The 26455-nt window shown below is 31.2% G+C and overlaps 3 protein-coding genes across 8 annotated transcripts in view; all 3 read left to right on the plus strand.

Annotated features, from left to right (window-relative positions):
* The window catches only part of LOC102592958 (serine/arginine-rich-splicing factor SR34-like), a 7338-nt gene extending 3436 nt beyond the window's left edge, over positions 1-3902 (plus strand). The window contains exons 8-15 of one of the 3 annotated variants that reach the window (XR_368253.2): positions 1025-1074; positions 1203-1259; positions 1334-1461; positions 1544-1642; positions 2665-2752; positions 2839-3240; positions 3415-3530; positions 3609-3902. Coding sequence is in view for 1 of the 3 variants with exons in the window: in XM_006359314.2 (XP_006359376.1) it covers positions 1025-1074; positions 1203-1259; positions 1334-1461; positions 1544-1642; positions 3207-3240; positions 3415-3530; positions 3609-3612 (488 nt within the window). In the remaining 2 variants the exon portion in view is untranslated. Of the gene's footprint in view, positions 1-1024; positions 1075-1202; positions 1260-1333; positions 1462-1543; positions 1643-2664; positions 3241-3414; positions 3531-3608 lie in introns of all 3 variants that reach the window. The other 2 variants (XR_368252.2, XM_006359314.2) reach the window with 2 other exon arrangements.
* A 4064-nt stretch (positions 3903-7966) lies between these two features.
* On the plus strand, positions 7967-10395 carry LOC102593525 (phytochrome A-associated F-box protein). The gene is made up of 2 exons (XM_006359315.2): positions 7967-8772; positions 9763-10395. The coding sequence occupies exons 1-2, from the start codon at positions 8198-8200 to the stop codon at positions 10184-10186; spliced, it is 999 nt and encodes a 332-aa protein (XP_006359377.1). The 5' UTR covers positions 7967-8197; the 3' UTR covers positions 10187-10395.
* Positions 10396-20964: 10569 nt separating this feature from the next.
* On the plus strand, positions 20965-26286 carry LOC102593844 (beta-glucosidase 11-like). Of its 4 annotated transcripts, XM_006359318.2 has the most exons (14): positions 21245-21318; positions 22693-22762; positions 22928-22991; positions 23432-23487; positions 23556-23631; positions 23730-23801; positions 23911-23998; positions 24100-24358; positions 24434-24549; positions 24637-24857; positions 25060-25088; positions 25177-25270; positions 25397-25487; positions 25806-26286. In XM_006359318.2, the coding sequence occupies exons 3-14, from the start codon at positions 22958-22960 to the stop codon at positions 26035-26037; spliced, it is 1368 nt and encodes a 455-aa protein (XP_006359380.1). In that variant the 5' UTR covers positions 21245-21318; positions 22693-22762; positions 22928-22957; the 3' UTR covers positions 26038-26286. The 4 variants fall into 4 exon arrangements, with proteins under 4 accessions (XP_006359378.1, XP_006359379.1, XP_006359380.1 ...); XM_006359317.2 differs by lacking the exon at positions 22693-22762 and having other exon boundaries at positions 20967-21318; XM_006359316.2 differs by lacking the exon at positions 22693-22762 and having other exon boundaries at positions 20965-21318; positions 24100-24549.
* The last annotated feature ends 169 nt before the right edge of the window (positions 26287-26455 follow it).

Below are 26455 nucleotides of genomic sequence, written 5' to 3' on the forward strand. Positions count from 1 at the left end.
GGGTTGGGGGGGGTTGTGTGTCCCGGGGGGGGGGGGGGGGGAACCAGCATTGCTGCAAGCTTGAGGGCGGGGGTGGGTCAAAAACCTATAGGTGTTGGGGCATCATTGGTTGGTGGCTGGGTGAGGGCAAGATAAGTTCTGCTCTCAGGAAGAAATGGTGAAAAAGACGAAGAAATATGTTCATTTTTGTTGTCTTCCCATTTAAGAATGTCTTGCCCTTGCCCATGTATTGTCCTCTTTTGCTCTTCTAATACAATTTTGTTTTTAAATTGGATTATGATCCTGCTATTTATCCCACTTTTTCTGGGGACAATATCATCCCTTAAGACAAATTAAAAGCTGGTAATCGACGGTGCTGCCTAATGATGGGTGGGTGGTTGGATAAATTTGTTTTGGCTAATCTGATGCACCTGATGACCCCATTAGCTTGCATAGTGTTTTGCTTGGGATTTCTTTCCCCTTTTCTTTTTGAATTTTATTTTGGTACAACTGTTTGAAGTCTTTAACTAGAGGCTAACCTAGTGTGCCAAAATGTTCCCACACAAGTTTCTCTTCTATGATTTATTTCTACTCTTTCTGATCACGTGCAGAACTTGTCATATTGGAGGGTCCTCTTTTTATTTTTTAAGGGAATGAAAATTAGGTGGAAGCAAATATCATTTGATGAAGCCGAGAAAACTTGGTTTTTGAATCTTTTTTATTTATATTTTTTGATTCCCTTTGGTTTCAGTAAACATTTTGGTGCGATTTGCAAAAGACAAATTTTGTTTTAAGCAACAGTTTTTAGTTTTCTGTAAAACTTCACCATAAATTTTTCTAATCCAAGTTCACCAAAAACTATTGTAATCTAACTATTCCGAAACTTTTCTGATCCCATATTGGCACACAAAATCATTCTTTGCCTTAATTTGTAAGTGCACAATGCTTATTTTAACCCTGTAGGAAGCATTTTGATCTTCATATTACTTTGTCATTTCTGTTCCATAAGTTATTCTGACGTTGACAAATTTGTTTGGAATTTCAGGCACCACTGGTATAATTGATTATACAAACTATGATGACATGAAATATGCTGTAAGCCATCTTCTCTTTTCTCCTTCCCTTTAGTTGGGTTTCCTTCACCTTGATGTTGTTTACAATATTTGTTTTTTTCCTTTATACAACTAAGAGGTGCAGCTAATATTATCCTTTCATGTGTATAGATCAAAAAGCTTGATGACTCTGAGTTTCGGAATGCCTTTTCTCGTGCGACAATTCGAGTATGACGCAAACATTTTTCAATTATCGTGTTGATGCCGTCATTTGGTATTCTAAAATCCTCCATCTTCTGCAGGTTAAGGAATATGACCGCAGTCGAAGCCGTAGCCGCAGCCGCAGTCGGAGCCGTTCTTACTCCAAAGGAAAGAGTGTTAGTCGAAGCCGTAGCCGTAGCCGAAGCAGAAGTCGTAGCAAGAGCAAAAGGTCTAACACATTACACATATATGTCTGGACTAGTGGTTTTACTTTAATGCAAATAGGGCCTTATTAATATCTGTCTTAGCAGCAAATCTCCTAAAGTTAAGTCTTCAAAGCGCTCAAGATCTCGTTCAAGGTCTGTGTCTTCTCGGTCTCGTTCTGGGTCAAAAGGACGTCCTGTCTCAAGGTAATATTCTGCTTTCTCTTTCTGTTCTTGTGGTGGGATGGGTATAAAAGCATTACATAGTACAAGGTTAATATTTACATAAACTGCAAATCTTTTTATTCTTTATTATTTATTAGAATTCTTTCAATTTCTCAAGTTGTTCTTCGCACTGGAATTATTGTTGATGTAAGATCTTTAAATCTAAAATGCTCTTGCAGTTGATTACTTTGCCTTTTATCTTCTATCTTATTGTTAGTTTGATTTGCTCACATGGAAATGGCATAGACTCCTTGGTGCTTTAGTTTTCTTTGTTTAACTTGTCCTTAATGCTTTCCCCTTTTTCTTTCTAAAAAATATAGCAATGAGAAACTGTTAGTCTCATATATCAATGCATAAAACTCCAAATCCAATCCTAATTGTTTGAATTATATTGTTCCTTCAACACAATCTTCTGGTAATTTGTCAAATGGTGGTATTATGGTTTAGGGTAAGTTGTAGAATACAATTTTGCAAAGGTTGCATTTTCTGGCGGCAATCTAATTTGGTAATGTGTAGTTCTGCATACTCTAGTGGGACAATGTATAGTTACATTTATGTTACTTTCTTCTGCTTCAGGAAGGATTTTAAGGGGTTTAGAACTTGCAATGGCATTATCAAACCATTAGAATGAACCAAATGATTATGAAAAATATAGTTTCTGTCTTTTTTTCTTCATTTTTCTTTCCCCTATGAAACAAGAATTCATAATCATTTGTTTCCTGCTATTTCAGGATTTTCCAACTATGTTTGCTGATCAATGTGTAACCATTCAGTAGAGACTGGCACCTAGATAGGTGCATGTCTGTTAAAACTAGATTAGAAATTGGAAAGGTTTAGGACTGAGCAAAAAAGAAGAAAAGTTTAGTGTTTTAAGGGGAGAATTGGTTCATTTCCTTTAATTATTTTTGGAACTGTATTCTAGGGAAAGCATACTGCCTTATCAAGGTGTCGTCTTTTATCATTTCTTTTATAAGTATGAAAAGTCACCTTGTTTGTTTTTCTAGATTTTGGATATGTGCGGCGGTTTGTGGATTTGCATATTAGGATCTTGAGTGGATAATGGTCTTGCCTGCAACTCTTTTTGTTGTGGAGGTACGATGTTTTCTAGATGGCAGCTTTGGGTCTTTTTATGATGTCTCTATTCTAATGAGCATCGTGAAATGTTCCATGGGTGCTAGATTGGGATCATGAAGATCATGGATTCTATGGTGGAGCTGGACTGGGGAACTAACTGCCACCTGAATTTGGATCACCACTTATTTTTTGGTAGAAGCATGTTCTAACAAAGCGAAATAAAGACTAGTTCATTCTTTTGGTATCCTGCTAATTGGTCTCTGTGACTGCACAAATTTAAAATATTACGTAGTCTTAATGGTGTAACTTGCATTGCTTTATACTTGCCATATTTTCCACTATGGATTCTGCCAAATTGCTACTTTCATTATGGTCATGCTGAGGTGGAAGTGAAATCAAAGCAGTTGTGGAGGAAACTTGTTAAGTGGCGGTACTGGGATATTAAATTAAGTTCTTTCTGGAAATTTTGCAGATCTCCATCAAGGTCCAGATCGCCAGCACCAGCTGTAAGTCAAATCTATGTTTTGAAGTAAATGGAATACCTCAAAATTCAAACATATTGGGATCATCCGTTTTGTCTTTCTATGTCCTCTCTTTTTTGTGCTTATCTGGCCTTTTGTATTCTCTCTTTCCTTTGTCTACATAACTATTAATTTGTATTATGACTCGGTTAATTACAGCGTTCAAAACCGTTGAGCAAAAGTCCCAAAAGACGCACTCCCAGCAGTAGCCCCAAAAGACGCACTCCAAGCAGAAGCCCAAGCCGGAGTAGGAGCCGTAGCCGGAGTTTGTCCAGGTCTTACTTCTGTGGCTTGTCGTATATTCTTCAATTTTGATCATTTTGTTTAATTTTTTCCCGTGTTTTTTTTTACAGGTAAGATTGTTGGAGTCATCGGTGATTGAGGGTGCCATCATACTGTGTTTGAGCAGCACGGTCCACAGTTGGGAGTCTAAGGGCCCGGAGGAGTCTGTTGCTCTGCTTACATCAAAATATTTCTGTGTCATTGAATCATGTCAAGACTGTAATAATTATTATACTTAATTTTGTATCTCTTAAGACTTGGTAAAAGACTGCAATATAGTAGATTTTACAGCCTTTCTAAACTGCGCGATATTGTGAAAAACACAATTTAATTTCCTTGATTTGCAGATTAATGTTGGTCGTCTACAGATGGCTCTGGTATTCATTTCTTCAGTGCTACTTAATTGTTTTTCATTTATAGGCGTGATCAATTAATATGGGTATCATGATCCATATGCACTTCATTTATTATTCTTTTAAGGGGTGTGCAAAGTTGATCGTGAACTAGTAAAAGTGAACGGAGGGGGTATTATTTAGCTTGCTCGTAGTAATCCATTTTTTTTGTTTATGAAACAAGGTGATGATGCCACAGAGTCAATTTCAAGAATTTGATTCAAACGATACGTTGCAAGGTGAGACAAAATATTAAAGTATGTGATCTTTGATATGGAAAACTGGGATGTGAAGATACGTTTGTTCTTTTCATTGAAGAGAATAATATATATATGTGGAGGAGAATGAGTGAGATTTTAGGCAAATGGGAACCAGACATCCCAATATTGATGAGGTTCGTTATTGGGGAAAGTGGGTCATAAGTTGTCTGCTTTTCTTTATCTTTTTTTCTTTTCAAAATAATAGCAGTGAGAGATTTGGTTTTGTAGTCGTTTACAAATTTATTTTAGTGTTTGGCACGAAGCAGAATACTTATCATGAAAAATGTTTTCTTTGAATGAGTTGATTTTTTAAGGCCAAATATATATGGAGACCCTTAAACTTGTTCCTAATTTTCAATTTGACACTTCAACTCAACCTTGTTCTATTTTAACCCTTCAATTCCAATTTTTATGTTCCATTTGACGCTTCTTTCCAAATAATCAACAAAGTGGATGTATGTACTTCACATGTCATGACATGACACAAAAACCAATTAAAAACACATACACAACTCCTCTAACTTGCTCCCATTTTTTTTTTTTGTCATGCTAACTTAGCCTTGTTCCATTTTAATACTTCAACTCTAATTTTTATAGTATCATTTAAACACAGAATACTAAATTTATGATTTCTTTATTTTATTTATGTTCTTCATTTCCACCTTTTCATTTTAAAAATCAACGTCATATCCTTTTTTTAAAAAAATTAAATAATGGATGAACATCATTTTTAAAAAAATAATATTTTTTTTACAGTTTCTGTACATTATTGTGTGAAAAAATAATCGACGAAAGAGTGTTGGTTTTACTTTTTAAACAATTAATTAAATTAAATAACACCACATTTTCCCCCCATATCTAGTCAATTTAGACTAACTCAAATATCAGCTTTCTAATTTTTCATTCAACTAAATACGAGTAAAACAAAACTCATGTTCATTGCTAATTATAACACTACAAAAAAATGTTGAAACTCGATAAACTTCATTGGGTTGTCATTGATTTTCTTAAGAAAGAAAAGACGCACTTTCGTCGGTTATTTTTCACGTAAAAATATAGGGAAACTCTTAAAAAGAAATTGTTACTTTTTAAAATAAATAAATAAATCAATGATCATCTGTCAATTTTAATTTTTTACAATAACTAACGGATGAACGCCGATTTTTAAAATGCAAAATTGCAGTTGAATAACATATATAGAAATATCAAAATCATAAAATTAGTATTTTGTGTTTAATGGTACAATAAAAAAATAGAGTTGAAGGGTAATCTTTTATTATTTTTTTAACGGAAAAGGCTCAAAAATATCCCTAATTACAATAATCTTTTATTGTTTAATGTCTTTCACTTTTTTAGAGAAAGTGTGATGCATACACTCTGTCACATCACTTATAAGTGCCAAAATGGAACATAAAAATTGGAGTTGAAGGGTTAAAATGGAATAAGATTGAGTTGGAGTGCCAAAATGAAATTTAGTGACTAGTTTAAGGGTCTACATATGTGTTTGACTATTTTTAATCTATTTTTTAGAATTTGATAAGTAATTAAAAAAATAGTAGCTGAAAAGTATTTAGATATAATCTAGTAAACGGTAGAAATAGGAAGTGGGGCCTCGAGAGGTGGCAGGGTAGGATTGTCAAGGACTAGGGGTTGGAGCGTCAGGTGGGTGAGAAGGATAAGAGTCTCACTTATAGAATTTGTTTTTCTACTACCATTAAGAAAATTATTTTTGAAAATAAGCAAAGTCGACGTATCTCAAAAATATTTTCCTTTCATGCCAAAGATACCCTTATGTCTCTTCAAAAGTTCAAAGGGCATTTAAGCAAAATTTCAATTTGAAGTCAACATGATACCTAAGTAGGCGTTTGGCCATGTGATACCATATCGTGAGATGTGATTCCATATTCTTCAAAAACCATGATATGGAATTATATGGGAATTTCATATCATGATTTGAGATATTTTAATACAAAAATTGATCCACGAGTTTATATTTTGTTAATACAATCCCACATTTATATCTACTAACCATTTATTTCATATGTAAATGAAATTTATAATCACATCATTACTTTTTAAAATTTATTATTCTCACCGACATAAAATTTATTATTCTCACCAACATATAGTCACTTTAACTCACACCAACCGATTGTTGAGTAATACATTTATTTTATGGCCTTAATAAGTGCACATTTATATTTAATGTGTAAGTTATTAGTATTTAGTTACATATTTCTTATCAACATTGTTTAAAGAGATAATATTTATTTTATGACTTTGCATTGTCTTGGAAGCATTATTTTTATTGTTCTTACAAATATTATTTTTATGAGGTGCATTCTATAATGCTTCCAATTTATTTTATGTTCACTAAACTAATATTGATGTATTTTTTATTTGGTAGGATTGTGTTGGTGCAATTGATGGAACATATATAGAAGGGGAGGTTCCTAAAACGGTGTAACAAGCATATCGTAATCGCGAAGGAAGAACATCACAAAATGTCTTATGTGCTTGTAATTTTGATATGCGATTTACCTTTTTTACTGCTGGTTGGGAAGGTACTGCACATGATAATAAAGTATTTGAGAATGCACTTGTTGAACCAAAGTCACAATTTCCATTTCCGCCACATGGTAACTTTAAATTACATCCTTAGAATAAATATTATTTATTTACACAAATTAAGTTGTCTCATTTACGTCACATTTGCTTTTAGTAATTCTTTATAAAATGTTTGTTGGTTGATAAATATTATGTTGTTGATGTTGGTTTCCAAAACACAAAAGGATTTTTAGCTCCATACAAATGACTATGCTATCATTTGCAAGATTACCAAGGAAGTGAAAGAGAGCCTCAAAATGCCAAAGAACTGTTTAATTATAGGCATTCATCTTTGCTCAATGTGATTGAACGAACTTTTGGAGCTTGGAAAAATAGATTTAGAATACTGAAACAAGGCATGAACATTATGATATTGATACACAAAGTGAAAATTGTCATAGCTTGTGCACTGTTACATAATTATTTGTGAGAATACCAAAGTACTGATGAAATATTTATGGTCTATGAGCATGAAAATATAGTTGCGGATGATATTGACCAACAAATGGCTCAAAGTAACAATGTTGGTTCGTTTTCTCGGTCACATGATCGAGAAATGCAAGTTCAACGTGAGAAAATCGTCCGTACTATGTGGGAGGATTATATTAAAGACTAGTACACTACAATTTATGTTCAATTTTTTTTATTTAATTAAAGTTAGATGAAACAATTACTTAAGTGGAGAACAAATAGCTTTGTAATAATTTATTATGCGATTTTATAAATTTTTGTTTATTTGATAAGATTGAATAAACAATTGAGACTATTTTAATAGTTTTATAACTTATGAGATTTTTATGTTTATGAGAAAATATACAACACAAAAATTTCATATCACATGTCCAAACAAAACTTCAATTTCATCTCATGATTCTATATCATGATACCATATCGCATGGCCAAACGGGCCCTAAATTTCTTTTGAAAAACCATATATAATATAGTATAATATTTCCTAGAATTGTACTTTTGAAAATCCTGAGGTGAGAAAACAATCACATAACTCACTTACCAAATATATATATATATATAAAAAAATACTTTTGAAATTCCTGAGGTGAGAAATGAATCACATTACTCACTTACCAAAATCTATACATAAAATATTTTTGAAAGAATCACATAACTCACTGACCAAGTATATAGTATAATCTATTAATTAATATTGCCAAAAAAGAAGAAGTAATAATATAAGGAATCTTTGTTAAAACAACTAACAACCAGGCACTGAAAACCATCCTCACACATTCTACAAACTTACAAAAAAGGCTTTCCCCTTTTGCCCACAAAATCACAAACCAAATTCTCATTCTTTGAGTTTGTTACTAGTGTTGATGCTAATAAATTTGGTGTTTAATTCCATTGGATTGGGCAAAGATCTTGATTCTATACATCTTTTCGATGTCGAATTCATGTATAGTTGATGGGTTTTTCTCAAAACTTTCTGAGGATTTGGTTCTCAATATATTTTTCAAGCTTGAAGATGATCCAAGGAACTGGACTCGTTTATCTTGTGTTTCTACGAAATTTGCATTTCTGATTCATACTATTTGCTACAAATCGAAATGCTCTTTAACTATTCCTTCTGTTGTTTCCGATCTAGTAAGTTCTTCGACGTCTTCGTGTCCTCCAGGTGGGTGGTCTTCGCTTTACAAGCTAGCTGTATGCTGTCCGGGTCTTCATCAAGCTGGTGTTCTTCTGGAGAATTCTGATTTTGGGCTTGAACGTGAACTTGGTCCGGATGAGAATTATTCGGGTAGGGTTTTGCCTAAATCTGATAGTTTGCAGACGCAGCTAATGCCTTCTTCATCGAGTAATAATAATAATCGGAGTGATTCTGCTGAAGTTGCTGATAGTGGTTGGTCTTTGTTTGATGATCTTATGTTTGATACTGTTTATGATGCTTCTGAATCGACTTCAAATCAGATTGAGGTCGTCGAGGAGGAACCCTCAAATCTAGTGGTGACCCCCACAAGGTAAAATTACATACATCCTCTGTTTTATGTGTTTGCATTATGTAGTTTTCATGTTATTATGTATGTGTATTGGTTTTTTGCTTTCGGAAACAATGTGTCTACCTCTCTGTCGACGTAGATTGATTAGACAGAACATGACATAGCTTCGTCTTATCAAAGAAATGACCTTTGATAGGACGCTAGGGAGAATACTGAATGGAAATGACCTTTGATAGGACGCAATGGAGAATACTGAATGACAGAGCTTCATCTTACCAAGGAAATGACCTTAGATAGGATGCTACGGAGGATACCGATAAGGTCAGGAGGTTAGTTAGATAGTCTTTAGATTGATTAGACAGAATACTGATAAGGGTAGGAGGTTAGTTAGATAGTTGAACGTTTTTAATCAGACAGAATACTGATAAGAGTAGGAGGTTAGTTAGATAGTTGAGCGTTGTTTACTGCTAAGGGTAGGAGGTTAGTTAGATAGTTGAGCATTGTTTCATGTATTCTTTTATGCCGTTAGCCGTCAGGATACTTGCCACCTCCCACTAGCAACAGTTACCAGGTAACTCTGTCTACCAAGGCTAGGATAGATGGGAAAATCACCTAGTGTTTTTGTCTCTGTTGAGTTTTGAACTTGAGACCTTATGGTTCTTAACCACTTCATTGACCACTAGGTCACACCCTTGTTTGCACGTCGATTATGTTTTATTTGTAATGACTATTGGTTTAGGATGATTTGTATGTTATCTATGGTATTTTGTCATGACTTTCTTCATTTTAGTTATATTTTTTCTCTATATTGCTTTGGACTGTATTTTACTTGAGCTGAGGGTCTATCGGAAACAACTTCTTTACCTCTAAGGTAGTGGTAAGGTCTACGTGCATTCTACCTTCCATAAACTCCACTTAATTTGTGGGATTACACTGGGTATGTTGTTGTTGATGTATGTATTGATTTCTGTAGACTAATTGGTAGCAATTTGTTTTTTGTGCTGAATTCAGGCTTGCGAAGAGGCGAAAAATTTACAGATCGCCTTGTTCACATTTGGCTTCTGGGGTATGGAATTTGAGCCGTGAGCAGGGGAATAAGCTACTAGCGAGTAGATTCAAAGGGGATTGTTTGTACATATGTGATTGGCCTGGTTGTATTCACATGGAGGAGAAGAGGAATTACATGCTATTTCGTGGGATTTTCAAGAATTTCAAGCAGTCAAGGGTATGGAGGACGATTAATGATGGCAATAGGAAGAAGATCGATCTGAATTGTGCGTTTTGCTCAGCAAAACAGACGTGGGATCTGCATTCAGCCTTCTGTTTGAGGAGGTATTTTGGGTACCATGATGATGGAGAACCAGTTGTTCGAGCTTATGTCTGTGAGAATGGCCATGTTTCTGGAGCATGGACTGATTGGCCATTATATACTTGAATTGGTTCTATACAAATTATGGGGTAATCGTGTTAACTTGAACTGATATTTTGGTGTTTTTGTGACTAGCATTTGGTTATTGTTTGCCATTTTAGGCTGTTTTGGGATTTATTTATGTTGTGATTGCTTACAATAGTTATTTGCCATATTTGCATTATAGAGTGTAACAGATGAAGTATTTATATTTATATGAGTTCTTCTTCATTTGATTCTTCTACTTATAGTGAATGTGAAATCCCGTTGAATGGTTGTCGTTCAGGAAGCTAATTTTCATTTTCGATTGAGAAAATGGCGGGCCTAATGAGCTCTCCATTATTGTCTCTTTGCTTTGCTCTCATATAATCTACCATTCGGAATGAAGCTCGTAGGACTTTTGGCTTTGCAATAGTCATTTCATCTGGGGAAGAGAGAGAGAGAAAAATTGTTCGGTTGAAGCTCGACCTTATGATCTGAAATGAGTCGTAACATGAGACACTTAGCTCACGATCAAAAACCTATCTCCACATCAAGCTCAGTTTAACCTGGTCCGTCATGCTTTGAAATGCACGGAGTTATTGTTTGATATTGACATTTTACAAAATGCTCCTCTTATGAAACTTAATGACGGTTAGGAGCTTGTTTGGATGGGCTTATAGTTTATACGTCAAAAGTCAAAAGTTATGAATTTTAATTTATTAATTTGACTTAAAAACACCTAAAATAAGTCAATCAAATCAGGCTCTAGATACATTTGAAGTATCTTCAAAAGCACATATAGGGTTGTGAAAGATATTGCTATTAAATTTATCAAATTTTAGGTTCTTTCATGTAGTGATATTGTGTTTTACCAGTTTTAGAAGATGACAGTTATAAGAACTTCTGATGTTAGTCAAATTCTGTTTCTCTCTTGATAACGATGTGGTCAAATCAACTTGTATGTATTTCAACTATTTCAATGAGTACATGTTACTAAATAACTGCATCGATTAAGGTTTGAACGGATGAAAAAATCACTTAGTATTTTCTTGTTTCTGATATAATTTGCACTCAGATCTTTCATAATTTCCATTCACTTCATTGACTCGGTTCTCGATCGAATACTTATATTTGTGTGTGCCTGTTCAAGTCAAACTATGTCCTTAATACAATGACAGGTATTGTGAAAGCAATTCAAAGTCTGGTATACTTTGTATATACATGCTGTTTTGAGTTATTTTTTATATTCAGTAATATTTTTTGTTCTGAAATATAATTACATATTTAATAACACAAGATTTAAAAAAATATTTTGCATATTCTACATGTCTTAAATTCATTTTTAAAAAACTTCATTCCAAACTTCCTAAGATGCTAACACAGGTTCCATTCGGACACACACAGACAAAAGTAACAATCGAAGCACGGTACATTGTTAAGGATAGACTCCTACTTGAACTATAGAATAGATGAGTGTGACACCAACACACATGCCAAATCAAACAAATATATTAGGCTGAAGTCATCCACGGCCGCTTAAAATTGTCAGCATAATTCATTTAGACACCCCAATCAAAACTAGTACCTATTGAACACCAAAAAAATCCTCCATTTTCCATTCTCAAACTTCTGTTTTTTTTCCCATTCATATTAAGAAAAACTGAATCTACGAATTAACTTTGTAAGAAGAAAGAAGATTTCGATATTGGAGTTTAAAGAGTTGGGCCATCCGTTTCCTATTTCCGATCATTTTAAGGAAACATCACCACTCAAATTAAAATGTAAACCCATTAAATTTATTAAAGTGATATTCGAGAATTCTACAGAAATAACTTGACTACTCTCGATTTCTCTTGGCCGTCGTTCACTAACATTAATTTATTTTCCACAAACGTCGCTCCGCTAAGCTACACATACGTCATAATATTTCACCAGAGGCGTATTCAGGATTTCGGAATGATGTGTGCACTGTTATGAAAAGGTGGATCTAATCGGTTTGACATTTAGTTTGTATCATTGACAACGGTTAAACTTTTAAATTTATAGGTCCAAAATTGAAATGATTAATTAATTAAAACATCAAAAGTGCTACAAATAACCACTTTGAGAGGCGTTACCTAATTTTAGAAAGAAAAAAAATACAAGATAAATATAAAATTCAAATTTCAAATCTTACTGAGAGGTAAACCCAATCATCATTGCATTATATGATACTTCGATTGCGGGTTCATACATCTATATTTAATTAAAAAAATTAAAATATAATACTACTATATATGATTTCAGGAGGGAAGCATGGAATCACGTAAATCCGGTGATCCTCTCCTACATACGCCTCTGTTAATTTCACTGTTTATATTATGCTTAATCCCATAGTTTATAATAAGAAGAAAAAAAAATGGATCTTGCTGGTGGAGTTGAGAACGGGTGACAATCGTGAGCCGGGGAAAGAAGAAAGACCAAAGGGTTAGCTGGGTTGGGTTTGGGGAGGGGGCAATTTTTTTCTTCTTCTTTTAGTTGACTAACATTTTGAATTATTAATGGTTGAAATTGTTTTTTATTTCTTAAAATTGAAAATTCATTTTTTATGATTGGATTGGATCGACATGCCACATGTCATAATTTTATTTGTGACTTTTTCAAGACACAATGTGTGAATCCCATGCACATTATTTTTAAAGTTAGTTTCCATTTTATGTTCAATAGATACATATTTATTTAATATTAAAGTGTCTAATATGTAATAGTTTTAGTTAAAGTGTCTAAGTGACTAATGAGGATAACTTTAAGTGATTGTTGATGACTTAAATCAATATATTATAATAAAAAAAGTATCAAAAATGAATCTCGACATTTTTAAATCAAGGAGATATTATATTGATTATTGACTCTGATTTTATATTAAAATTATTCATAGTTCTTTAAGGGCTTGTTTGAAAAGCCCACCCTAGTAGTTGGATTTGATGTAAGTACACTGTCTATCCTGTTTAGTTGGACATGTAATTACCTGGTCAACATGTAATTGGGTGTAATTAGCAGTGTGTAAATACACTCTCCAATTCACAAGGGAAGACTGTGAATTGCTGGTAATTACATGGTGTAATTATAAGATGTTTATTTGTTTTCTTTCTTTTATTTTTGCTTTAATTTTTTTCGTTTTAATGTATTAATTTTATTATTTTAAATTGTTTTGATTTATTATTCTAATATTTTAAAATATTTTTTTTTTTTTAATATCATTTATATATCATTTCCTTCTTATTCTCAACCTTTACTTCATGTGATTCCATGCAATTTTTTGTATCTTCTAAATAAATCATTAGTATAATTTTGTTAGTTTCTAATTTATAAAATAAAGTAGAATTCATTGTTGAATAAAGTTATGAACTTACGTTTTTCTTTTCTTTTAAATCATATTTATGTATTTTATGTTGAAATGTGACATAAGAGTATTATGTTAAATTTTTTGTTTTGAATTGTGAACTTATGTTATATTTTCAATTTCATTTGTTTTAGGAGTATTGATTACATTACAAGCTATTTTTTAAGTTAGACTTGATATAGTATCTTTTTGTCAAATGTTTTATAATTTTATGATATTATATTTATAATATTAATCTTTTTGTCAAACATGTATTTCATGATGTTCATAGAAATAATGTACTTTTAGTTTTTATGATTAATTTAATTAAAATATATTAAATTGAAAAATATAAATCAATTATTTTTTATAATATTAGTTAAAAACATATGTTTATTAATTAATATATTTTCATGAGACAATATATATCTTAAATATTTAATTTAATATTATTTATAACGACCCTTATTTGTCTAATATAAATTTTTAATTTTAAATAATTAATTTTTATTTTTAAAATTCAATATAACCTCATGATTACACTTGTGCAACCAAACAATACACTTGTAATAACAATGTAATTACACTATGGCAAACAAACATGTAAGCGTAATTACTAGGCTGTGTAATTATTAGACTGATAATTACTACCTTAGTAATTACACAAATTTCAATTCCCTGATGACTTTCCAAACATACCCTAAATGTATCATCGAAATTGAAAGACTAATTATATATAGAAAAAATAATAATATTTTTTTAGACTATTAAAATGAAAAGTAATACGCTTAATTGAAATAGAGGAAGTGCTAGTATTTATGTTCATTTTTATGTGTTATGTTTCACTTCACCGAAGACAATTTAATTAATCTTCAAAATTAAATTGAATCAGACTAATTTAATATTTTAAATTTATTTATTCACAAACTATACAAAAAATAATAATACTAGCACTACTTCTCATATTAATATAAAATAAAATACATCAGCATTGAAAACACTCTAAATTCGACGCGAATTATTAGTTTCATCCTCGAACTATTAACAAGTCTTAAAAACACTCCTATATCTAACTAAGAGGGTGTTTGGATTGACTTAAAAGTTAGTCAAACCTACTTTTAAGTCAGTTTTTTACTTCTGGAAGTGTTTGACAAATCTATATATATATAAAGCTGGATCTTCATCCCGTTGATGTGGCATGCATCAATGATCAGAAAAGGCTATTATCTATTTTCTTAGAATTTAGGCATTTTTCCCTAATTTTTTACACAATTATTAATTATTAATTAATGATCAATTATAACTTCCTAAAAATAAAGAATCTCAAAAGGCTATCAGTTTTACCCGTTTTAAATTGCATCTTTTATACCATGTTTTAACTCTCATTTGATTCTCCATAATTAGTGTGCTTAATTATGGAAAAACTGGTTACAAAATTTTATTTAAAAAATGGGTTAATAACTCAGATGGTCACTCAACTATCCAGTCTTTCCTCAGAAAGTCACTCACATGGTGACTTTTTAGTGAAAATTAAAAGTTGAGTGACTTTCTAAGGCAAAAGTGGATAGTTGAGTGACCATATGAGGTATTAACCCTTAAAAAAATACATTCACTTAATTGCAATCCTTTAATGAAAAGTAAGCAAATTAATGGAAAATCTCAATACCTATGCATCACTAGCAGCTCTCCGTATACGCTGCAGATCTTCGAGAAAATCCCAAAGTTCGTTTCCAGTAGCATTATTCAGTTTGAAGCATAATCCCCTTTCGTTACTGGTTTTGTATCTCTTCTTTATTCTCTCTATTTGGCATTGGAATACTTTATTTTTGTCTTCATATTTTATTTACCTTAAGCAATGAATTTTAATTGTTTGCAGGTTATACAAAAAAATTATCTCTTTGAGGAGTCGAAACATGAGCAGGTAGTTGTTTAACAAATGTTGGTGTTTAAATTTTACCAAACAAATTTACTATTTAGTTTTTCATCACAAGTATTTCTAAAAATTATATAGTGATTTTTCATTGTTGATTGTTGATAAATTGTAATTACATAACAATTTGTTCTTCGTGAATAAAAAAATAGTGAGTTAATATCTTAAAAGGTCACTCAACTATTAGAATTGATGTAACAAAGTCATTGAACTTTGTTTTATATCAATAAAATCACTCAACTTAAGATTTTTATCTTCAAAAATCACTCAATCAAATTTTATCATTAAAAAAAAATCTAACATGATAAAATAAATTATTTTTGTATGTATTGAAACATAAACCCACAAATAAATAAGAGAAAATAGTCAAATGTCCCCCCAACCTATTAGTCAATTCTCAACTACACACTTATACTTTACGGGGTCCTTTTACTCCTCTAAACATTTTAAAAGTGGAATATATACCCCCTTAAAATGTCACACCCAAATTTGGGTTAGGCAGTGACATGCATGCGCCCCTGCCACCTATTACATATTATTTTTTAATGAAAAAATAAAAATTATTATTCTTTTTCTTTATTCTATATTTGTTTTATAGTTTTTTTCTTTTCTTTTAGACCTTTTCTTCTTTTCTTTGACATCTGAAACGTAGTGTACCATTAAAGTGAAATTGTAAGTTTCATTTGGGACCTTTAAGATTTTTCCTTTTCTTAATTTTCGTTTGAATTATATTTTCCGATAAATCTCAACTTTCATATATGAATTTTTCAATTTGAAGCATTTGGACCCTTCTCAAAATTATTTTGTGAGTTTCATGTCATTAGCTATTCACCGATTTTAAAATTTTCAATTTCTTAATCTGGGTGAAAACAATTTCACCAAAGATATTTCATCCACAATCAAAAAATTAGTGGAGCTGTAAAACTTGTACATGCATATGGTCTTATTTTTCCGGCGGCAATTGATAATTTAGTCAATCTTGGACATGTAGATCTGCATTTTATGGATTTTCTCCGATAAGAACACTGGCCGAATTTAAAAAATTGAAAGATCTAAAGTATATTTGGACGAGAGATACACATTTAATCGGTGAAATCCTTGAAAGTTTTGAGAATTTTCAAAGTGTTGAACATATTGATTTGGCTTACAACATTCTGAAATGAGAAATTTCATTTGGGTTGTTTATATTGATGAATTTGAAGATGATGTTTTTGGGTATGATCTAAACTTGAGTTTCTTCAATTTTGTGCGTTTTTGCTTCTTGTAATCGAAATAGTGAAAATTTAGTTAAATTTTATGGTGGGAGAGGCCCAAGTATGACTTGGTGTGTGAGGGATTATTTTTGAATAAAAAAATGTGTAGGTCCCACCTTTTCTATTCAATATTGTTGTTTCTCTCTCCTGTCTTATTAAATTTTATGAATAAAAAATTATGTGGATCCTATTCTTTTATTTTACATTGTTATTTCTCTTTTCCATACATTTTACTCCACATCCGCTTACTTGTCCATTTCTTTTCTTTTCCCCCTTTTAAAAAAAGTTCTTCTTTAATTCTTCTTTCCTACATATTTCAAATCAATTTTCACTTATTAATTTTATTTATTCATTTTTTTTATATCATTTGTATATTTATCTTTTTTTTTGTATTTGATAATTAACAAGTATATCATTTTTTAATTTTTTAAATTACATAAAAATATGAGAAGAAAAAATGATGGAGAAAATTAAAAAATGAAGAATAAAACCTTCGTTTACAAAATAAAAGTCTAGATAGTAATTCGACTAAACTATTAATATCCCTCATTTGGCACATGTATATAAGCATGATTGATCAATTTTCACTTTATCAAATTGAATTATTTCATCAATTTTTATACTAATAAACCGTACCAAATTAATAAAAATAGGTTTTTTCAATTTTCTTTATTTTTTTAGCTTGATTTGAAACATTTTACAATAAAATGAATTTTATTTTTATGAAATAAAATTATTAAAACGAATTTTATTTTGTACAATTATTATTTATTTAATATAACTCATTGTAAACAGTTATATAAAAAACTATCAACCATAATGCCACAAATAGGGAAAATATATTATATATATTTTTTCTCGTATTCTCAAATATTATTTTTTTAAATAATCAATGTGATAATTATCAAATGGAAAACATATATAAATATATAAATGATATAAGAAAAATTGGATAAATAATATTCACCATTGAAAGAACTGATTAAAAAATTACATAAAGAATTAGAAAAATAAAAAGGTGAAAGGAAAGAAATGGCAAAAGGAGGGGTGAGAAGTAAAGGTAAGAGAAAAATATATGGGTCCAATCACTCCACCATTGTTAATTATCAAATATAAAAAAGATAAATATATCAAATGATATAAAAAAAATTGAATAAAAAAAATTAATAAGTAAAAATTGATCTGAAATATTATAGGAAAGAAGAATTAAAGAAGAACTTTTTTAAAAAAGGGGAAAGAAAGAAATGGACAAGTAAACGGATGTGGAGTAAAATGTATGGGAAAGAGAAATAACAACATAAAATAAAAAAATAGGATCCACATAATTTTTTATTCATAAAATTAAATAAGACAGAAGAGAGAAACAACAATATTGAATAGAAAAGGTAAAACCTACACATTTTTTTATTCAAAAATAATCCCTCACACACCAAGTCATACTTGGGCCTCTCCCACCATAAAATTTCTCGCTTGATGTGTTATTTATTTCATTTTCTCAACTGAGTTTGTTTATATTGTTCCTTTAGTGTTGTTTGCTCAGACTTATGAACATTTAACTATGAAAAAAATATTAATTTCTAATTTGATTCCATGTTAATTGTAATTTTCACAATGAAGTTGATTTTAACAAAGTAAAATAAAAATGAAATACCATTAGTGGTAGCTGAAAGGTGAGGTGAGTCAATTCTATTTTCCGGCAACTTAAATCCAACAAAGTGTTGAAGAAGAAGAAAGAAACGAAAATAAAAATAAAACACATTAGAGTAAAAGGTAGCATTAATAAAGTTAGAAAATCAAAAAGTTAATATGAAAAAGGGAATTCTTTTAAAGTTAAAGTTTTAATAAATAAAAAATTGCCTCTCACTCTCTTTGAGAAAGTGAACTACACTTTCTTTGCCACCTCAGCATTAGAGAGCAAATAATTTAGCTTTAAAATAGTTTAAGGGGGTGATAGGACACCCGTGAAGTTGGAGTGTGTAGTTAAGATTTCAGATATAGATTGGGGGGGTTTTAGACCATTTTCTCAATAAATAAAATTAAAAGAAAAACCATTTACACTTCTTCTTGGAGAAAAATTACTTGGATTACAAAGGTATCGTGCTTTTCTTTTGGGATTTCGTTATGTGCCCTCAGAAAATTTACAGTTTATTCTGTGCAATTATAATGTATGAATTTAATTTTCTGTTAAATTTCATGTCTCCATTTCTTTTATAAACTGTTGTTGAGCTTCTTCTTTTTGTCTGTTTCTTTAATTTATTCACCAAAAAGAAACCCTCGAAAAATTGTTTCAAATTATTCATGTTATTTTTCTTTAATAATGAATTTCTTATTAGAGTTCTTACAAAGTATGAAGGTTTAATTTGCCTAAATATTATGATAAGAAAAAAGTAAAAAATATAACAGTAAACACATTTTATGAATATATATGCTAAAATGAAATCTCTGACTCCAACTTTTACCAAAAATTCTTCGGATAAGTCTAAATTCGTATTCAAAAGTAAAATTGTAAGGTTATTAATATTATCTTATATAAATTTAGTTGCTTATTTATGTGAATCCATTGTTTAAAAAGATTTTAACATGAACAATATTAAAGAATCTTCTGAAGGCCTTTTTTTATGAGAATTTTTATGGAAATAGAGAAAGAAAGCGAGAAGAGGTGTAATGGATTTTCTTTAATTTTATTTATTTATGTATTTTATGCTTCAATACATACAAAAAAAATTTATTTTATCACGATAGATTTTTTTTTAATGATAAAATTTGATTAAGTGATTTTGGAAAATAAAAACCTTAACTTGAGTGATTTTTTTTATACAAAACAAAGTTTAGTGACTTTGCTACATCAATTCTAATAGTTGAATAACCTTTTAGGATATTAACTCAAAAGGAGTTATTGTCGTTTAAATTTCTTATTGCAGATCACATAGATATGTAATGTTACCAAGAACACAAAGTTATATATTAATTTTTCATTATTGATTGTAAATACTCATATAATCGGTTCATCGTAAATTATTTTTTTCTTCCAATTGTCTATTTACTTTTTCACCGCAGATTATATGAAAATATAATGTTACCAGCAACAACATATATAAAGAGAGAAGATTTATTAATTAAGCAAGATTAATTTCATTCATGTGAGATTTTTCTTTTGCAGATCAGTAAGTGCTTTCATGTTCATCTTCTTTTTATAATTATTATTTTTATACTACACAAATAGTAAGAAAATATTATGAGAGATGTATGACTATCATGGTGGACCATTGAAAATTCTATTTTGAAATTACTTACGAAATTTTTTGCCAAGTTTCTTATTTCCTTGTATTTATTTGTGTATTGAAACAATAAAAAGTATCGAAAAATATATTTAGCCATAACTCATTTTACGTTATTAAAAATTAAGCTATGCAATTATTTTTTGATACTTATCGAAAATGAACCATTAGGATCAAATAGATTGTTGTAGTAGAAATTGTCTTAGAGGGTATAAAACTCAAAAAATTAATAATTAAACAAGCAACCATATAAAATTAAATAAATCTGAAATTTATTTGATACAATTAAGAAAGTGTTTATTTGTTCTTTTTGTTTATATTATAAAAACTTTAAAAAATTATATTTTATCATTTTTGCAGGGTGTGACATTCATCCTTTCTATATTTGCAAGGTGTAATATTCATAACCTTCTAAAATAGGAAAAAGTACAAACATATGTATATATTTGATTTTTTTTTATAGGGATAAAGTCAAATAATAAGTGCATAAGAGATAGTAATAGAATCAAATATTTAAAACATAAAAGAAAAGTTACAAAGATTATGTAAAAATAGAATTCAAAGGAAATAACGTTTTGTAAATTTTGTAGAAATAAAATACAGTTTTATAATAAATATTGTCAAATAAAGTAAAATTTTATTAGAAATATTTGAATAATTTTTTTAGAAAATATTTTAAAACCGCGCGTAGTGCGGCCAAAGTCACAAGTATAAAAAATAACTTAAAATAAGTCAAAAATGACTTAAAATAAGTTAGGAAGTGTTTGACAATAAATGACTTAAAATAAGTCAAAAATCAAAAGCCCTACCTTTTATTTTTTGACTTAAAAGTTAAGTCAATCCAAACGGACTCTAAAACTAAACTTAGATACACCCTTTATTTACCACATGACATAATAAGTGACCTCAATATTGAACTCTTAATAAAAAATTAACACAAATATCGAAAGCATTTAAATTAGTCAAGTACAATAATATTTTTAATACTATAAATAATTTGAAAATGAAATTAATAATTAATGGAGAAGTTGAGAATTATTGGTGGCTGCTACTAATACATTTTCTCCATAAACAAATGACAACATGTAAATTAATTACTGTTGCAGTTTGAAAATTTGGGAAAACAATAATAATACTAATATATAAGATGCCGAATAGTAGCAGAGCTCAGCACACAAATTACAAAAATGCCGCCGGCGAAGCAGCTCCGGGATCTCTTCACGACAATACTGCTTGTTTTTATTATTGCAGCGGCGGCGAACTTGCCGGTTATAGTACTTTCCGGCGCCGGTGATGTCCGCAGATCGGATTTTCCTGATACTTTCGTTTTCGGTGCCGGTTCGTCTGCTTATCAAGTTAGTTTTTTTAACCATCAGTCATTATCTGGTTGTTTTATTTAATTTTTAGTATGCATTCAACTAAATCCAACATTTTCTACACAGAATATATAGCTATATGTATGTGAAAAGTATACCTTTTTGGTCTGTCTTTTTAATTGGTCTAAAAATGAATGACATATTTTACTACTCCCTTCGTTTCAAAAAGATTGGTCTGGTTTGACTTGGCACGAAGTTTAAGAAATTAAAGAAGACTTTTGAATCTTGTGGTCTTAAACATGCCACGTGGAAAGCAAAAAGTAAAATGTTACCAAAAAAAGAAAGAGGTCATTTTTTGAAACTGACTAAAAAGGAAATGAGGTCATTCTTTGTGAAACGGAGGGAGTATTAAGTAATAATTTAACTTAAAAAATGCTCCTTTTAATCTATCACTTATTTTAGATCAGACGTTTCAATAATCTTCCTTTCTTTCTTAAACTTGGTGTGAAATCGAAGTAACTCATACTTTTGACTTGAGATGAAATTTTAGAAAGAAGGATACATTTTTGACTTGTGGTCTAAATTAAGTAATAAATATTTGTGTGGTTATAAATTATTTCATTAAGAATAAAATGTATCAAATCAAACTACATCACATTTAAGTAAATAAAGAAGACTTTTGAATCTTGTGGTCTTAAACATGCCACGTGGAAAGCAAAAAGTAAAATGTTACCAAAAAAAGAAAGAGGTCATTTTTTGAAACTGACTAAAAAGGAAATGAGGTCATTCTTTGTGAAACGGAGGGAGTATTAAGTAATAATTTAACTTAAAAAATGCTCCTTTTAATCTATCACTTATTTTAGATCAGACGTTTCAATAATCTTCCTTTCTTTCTTAAACTTGGTGTGAAATCGAAGTAACTCATACTTTTGACTTGAGATGAAATTTTAGAAAGAAGGATACATTTTTGACTTGTGGTCTAAATTAAGTAATAAATATTTGTGTGGTTATAAATTATTTCATTAAGAATAAAATGTATCAAATCAAACTACATCACATAAATTGAGATAAAAAGAATATTATTTTTTGATCAAAGACGCATCTAGAATTTCTAAAACATATGTTTTGGATGTGAATTGATTCCTTTTCCTCTAGATAAAAACTTAATATTTAACCAAGTGTAACGATCAGAGGCTTTTGGAATATAAGTGGTAACAGATAATATTATATTGAATGTAGATAATAAGTACATGAAATCCCTAGTTATGCAGGGAGACATACGTTCACGCGCATCATAATTTACACAATAAATACGCTAATGAGATAACTAGAAAATATATTTGTGCATACATGAGTTTTTCAGTGTATAGATGTGTAGTGTTGATTACTGATTAGCAAATACCTATAAAGTAGATGCTAAACTATGTGCAAAGTACAATGGCGGAGCCAAGATTTTTACTAAGTGGGATCAAAATATAAAGAGGTAATTGACACATGAAGAAAGCGGAGAATTCATCTACTTTATATACATAAAAGATAATTTTAACTTTATTTGTATATAGTGTAATTTTTTAACAAAAACGATTCATCTGAACCCCCTTACGGTATCCTGGCTCCACCTTTGACGATGTGGTACGTTTATCGAAAGGTTGAAGGAGCAGCATTTGAAGATGGAAGAATGCCTAGCATTTGGGACACCTTTGCTCATGCTGGTTTGTTCTCTTCAATCCTTGTGGTTTACTTTACTAATCTCAGAATATGAAGATATGGTTTCTTTTAGCTTGCTTATTATGGTAGTTTTCGCAGGCTAAATCAATAGATTTGTAATCACATTTCACTTTGCTAAATCATATGCTCCCTCGGTCCCAATTTATATGAGTTACTTTGACTTGATACAAAATTTAAGAAAGAAAGTAAGACTTTTGAAACTTGTGGTCTAAATTAATGATCATTTTAAAGTTAAATTGTCAGTAAATATAGAAATGTATCGTTCTTTTGGGATTGACTAAAAAGGAAAGTGAGTTATATAAATTAGGACAGAGGAAGTAATAATTTTCGAGGATTATTATGGTACGGTATGGGAAAATGTATATGCCCTGTTCGTACTGCAGCAACAAATGACACTAGATTGTACCAACACTAAATTTTTCAGGTATTTATGGAGGAGCCAACGCGGATGTATCTTGTGACGCATACCATAAATACAAGGTCTGGAAGATAGTTCAACATTGAGTTCATGTAATTGATTATCAGTTAGACTGCTTGTTGCTTTGCAGGAAGATGTAAAACTCATGGCTGATATGGGTTTGGAAGGCTACAGATTTTCCATTTCGTGGTCGAGGCTTATTCCAAGTAGGCTACATTATCCAACTACTTTGTACAATCGTATCTATGAGGTTGTTATAAGCTTTATATTTCGTCTCATTCGTTGTTTTTGTTTAATCATGTAGATGGAAGAGGTTCGATTAATCCCAAAGGGTTACAGTATTACAACAATCTCATCAATGAGCTCCTCCGTCATGGTTAAAAACAGATCCCCTTATGTGCTAGTTCTTACTTTTTCAATTTCAAGTTTAAATATCCGCGTGTTAGTAATAGATGATATATCACTTGTCTGATTATATTTTGTAGGAATTCAACCACATATTACGTTATGTCACAGTGATATACCACAAACGCTTCAAGATGAATATGGTGGATGGATGAGTCGAAAGATAATGTGTGATGAAGATCGAGTACTTCTAATTTTAGTTCATGATTTGGCTACTGTATTCTTTTACATCTAACTGAATGTGTAAAAACTGTTTGTGTCCCTTTTAGTGATGATTTCACTGCTTACGCGGATGTGTGCTTCAAGGAATTCGGTGACAGGGTTTCGTATTGGACTACGTTAAATGAAGTCAATGTGTTCACTATAGGTGGTTATGATAATGGGGTCACACCCCCGAATCATTGTTCCCCACCTTTCGGAGTTAAATCCTGTTCCATAGGTAACTCTTCAACAGAGCCATACATAGTAGCTCATAATATACTGCTTGCTCATTCAGCCGCGGTGAGACTATACCGGAGAAAATACAAGGTAGCACCTTTTGAACTAACTACTATTATACTAAAGCCCCAAACTTTTGCTGATAGTGTGAGTGTGTCGCTGCAGTCAACTCAACATGGTTTTGTGGGATTGAATCTCTTTGCATATCGACCAATTCCTTGTACAAATGAAACAGCTGATATAAATGCAGTACAACGAGTTTATGATTTCTACGTAGGCTGGTAAAATGCAGAAGTTTCTTGGTCTATTAGCATCTCTTACCAAGCTGATCTCGTGGAATGTTGTCATAATTCATATTTTCAATGCAGGTTTGCCAATCCCTTAATCTTTGGCGATTATCCTGATGTAATGAAGAGGAATGTTGGGTCTAGATTGCCCGAATTCACACGAGAAGAGTCTATGCAAGTTAAAGGCGCTATAGACTTCATAGCCCTGAATCATTATCAAACAATACATGTCAAAGATAGCTCCAGCAGCCTTGAGAGTAAAATCAGGGACTACACCATTGATGGAGCATTTGAACTTATATGTAAGAATAACGACTTACTCTTAACTTGATCTGTTCGATTGACATTTAAACATAATAGTCATCTTAAGCTTGGTGATCAAGGTAATCTTCTTTTACCAAGCTGCTGACGTCAACCAGCTTCGTTCTCCTTTATATATTAGCGTGACATGAAAAAATTCACTACTTCAACGTCTTTCTTGTGTAACATTATGAATTTGTGCAGACACCGAAGAAGATTCTCCACCAGATCAGGTGAGTCTTGCGAACATACATGAATCTATGATGACTTTGCCTTGTTTATATAACTTTTATTTAATTTTTCATTTGACAATTTGTTCAGTTTGAGTATCCAGTGACACAACCGGGACTAGGAAACATATTAGAATATCTCAAGCAAGCTTATGGCAATATTCCAATATACATTCACGAAAATGGTTCTCTTTCTCTCTCTCGCTCTTTGTCATGCTCCGGATATCTGAGCCCTTTGAAATTTGGTTTAGAAGCTTTTTTCGCCTAAAGTAATTAAGTCTGAGAAAGCTCGCTCTGATTTATTTTTCCAGGTCAAATGACAAGACGAAATGCTACGTTAAATGATACAAGAAGGGTGGAATATCTGCAAGCTTACATTGGGAGTGTGCTTGATGCTATGAGGTAAGCCCTTTTTTTCACACAACACGTAGATCAAGCATTTAAGCATCTCGTCGTTGCAATCTAGTGATCTTAAATGATCAGAAGTGTGTAATCTCCACATGCTCAACAAGTAAGTCCAGTATTGGCGGAGTAAGGATTTTCACTAAAGGATTCAAAATACAGAGAAGTAAACACGCGAAGAAGCTTAAGAGGATTCAACATCTACTATACATCAATATATGTTTCCGGCACCCCTTGCACCCTCCATCTCTGCCCATGCTTGTAACCACGAAGCAATTATGTTTAGACGATATTCATGATGTTCTGTTTCTGTTTTAGGAATGGATCAAACGTGAAAGGTTATTTCGTGTGGTCGTTCCTAGACTGTTTTGAGTTACTGGATGCATATGGTTCAGGATTTGGCTTATACTATGTGGATTTGGATGGCAAAGAGTTAACAAGATATCCAAAGCTTTCTTCACATTGGTACACTAATTTCTTGAAGGGGAAAGCCTCCAAACATAGTGAAATTCTTCAGATTGAAGATGAAGTACTTCATTCTTCACAATAAGTATTTTGTGGTTTCATTTGTATCTTCACAATAATGATGTATTATTTCTAAGTTGAGCGGACTCTTCACTTTCGATGCTGCACTCGTGTCGGATTCTCCAAAAAGAATCCGACACGCGTCCGCTGCCATTTTTGAAGAGTCTGAGCAACATAGATTATTTCAAATGTTTGCTGTTTTTTATGCTAATTCTTGCAAAGAGTAACAAGGATTAATGCTAATAGTGAAGTGATTGACATTTGGAGTATCTTAGTTAAGTTTGTCTGTCGTTATACTATTGAACCAAATATACTCCTGCCGTTGTGTAAATATTCAAATATGTCCCTATTATTATGGATGGAATTCCTGAAATCAAACAAAAATACCGACTTTCTCCTAAATAATTCACGCCCCCCCCCCCCCCCCCCCCCACGCCCTACCA

This window comes from Solanum tuberosum, unplaced genomic scaffold (genome assembly GCF_000226075.1).
Source record: "Solanum tuberosum cultivar DM 1-3 516 R44 unplaced genomic scaffold, SolTub_3.0 scf00298, whole genome shotgun sequence".
Lineage (NCBI taxonomy): Eukaryota > Viridiplantae > Streptophyta > Magnoliopsida > Solanales > Solanaceae > Solanum > Solanum tuberosum.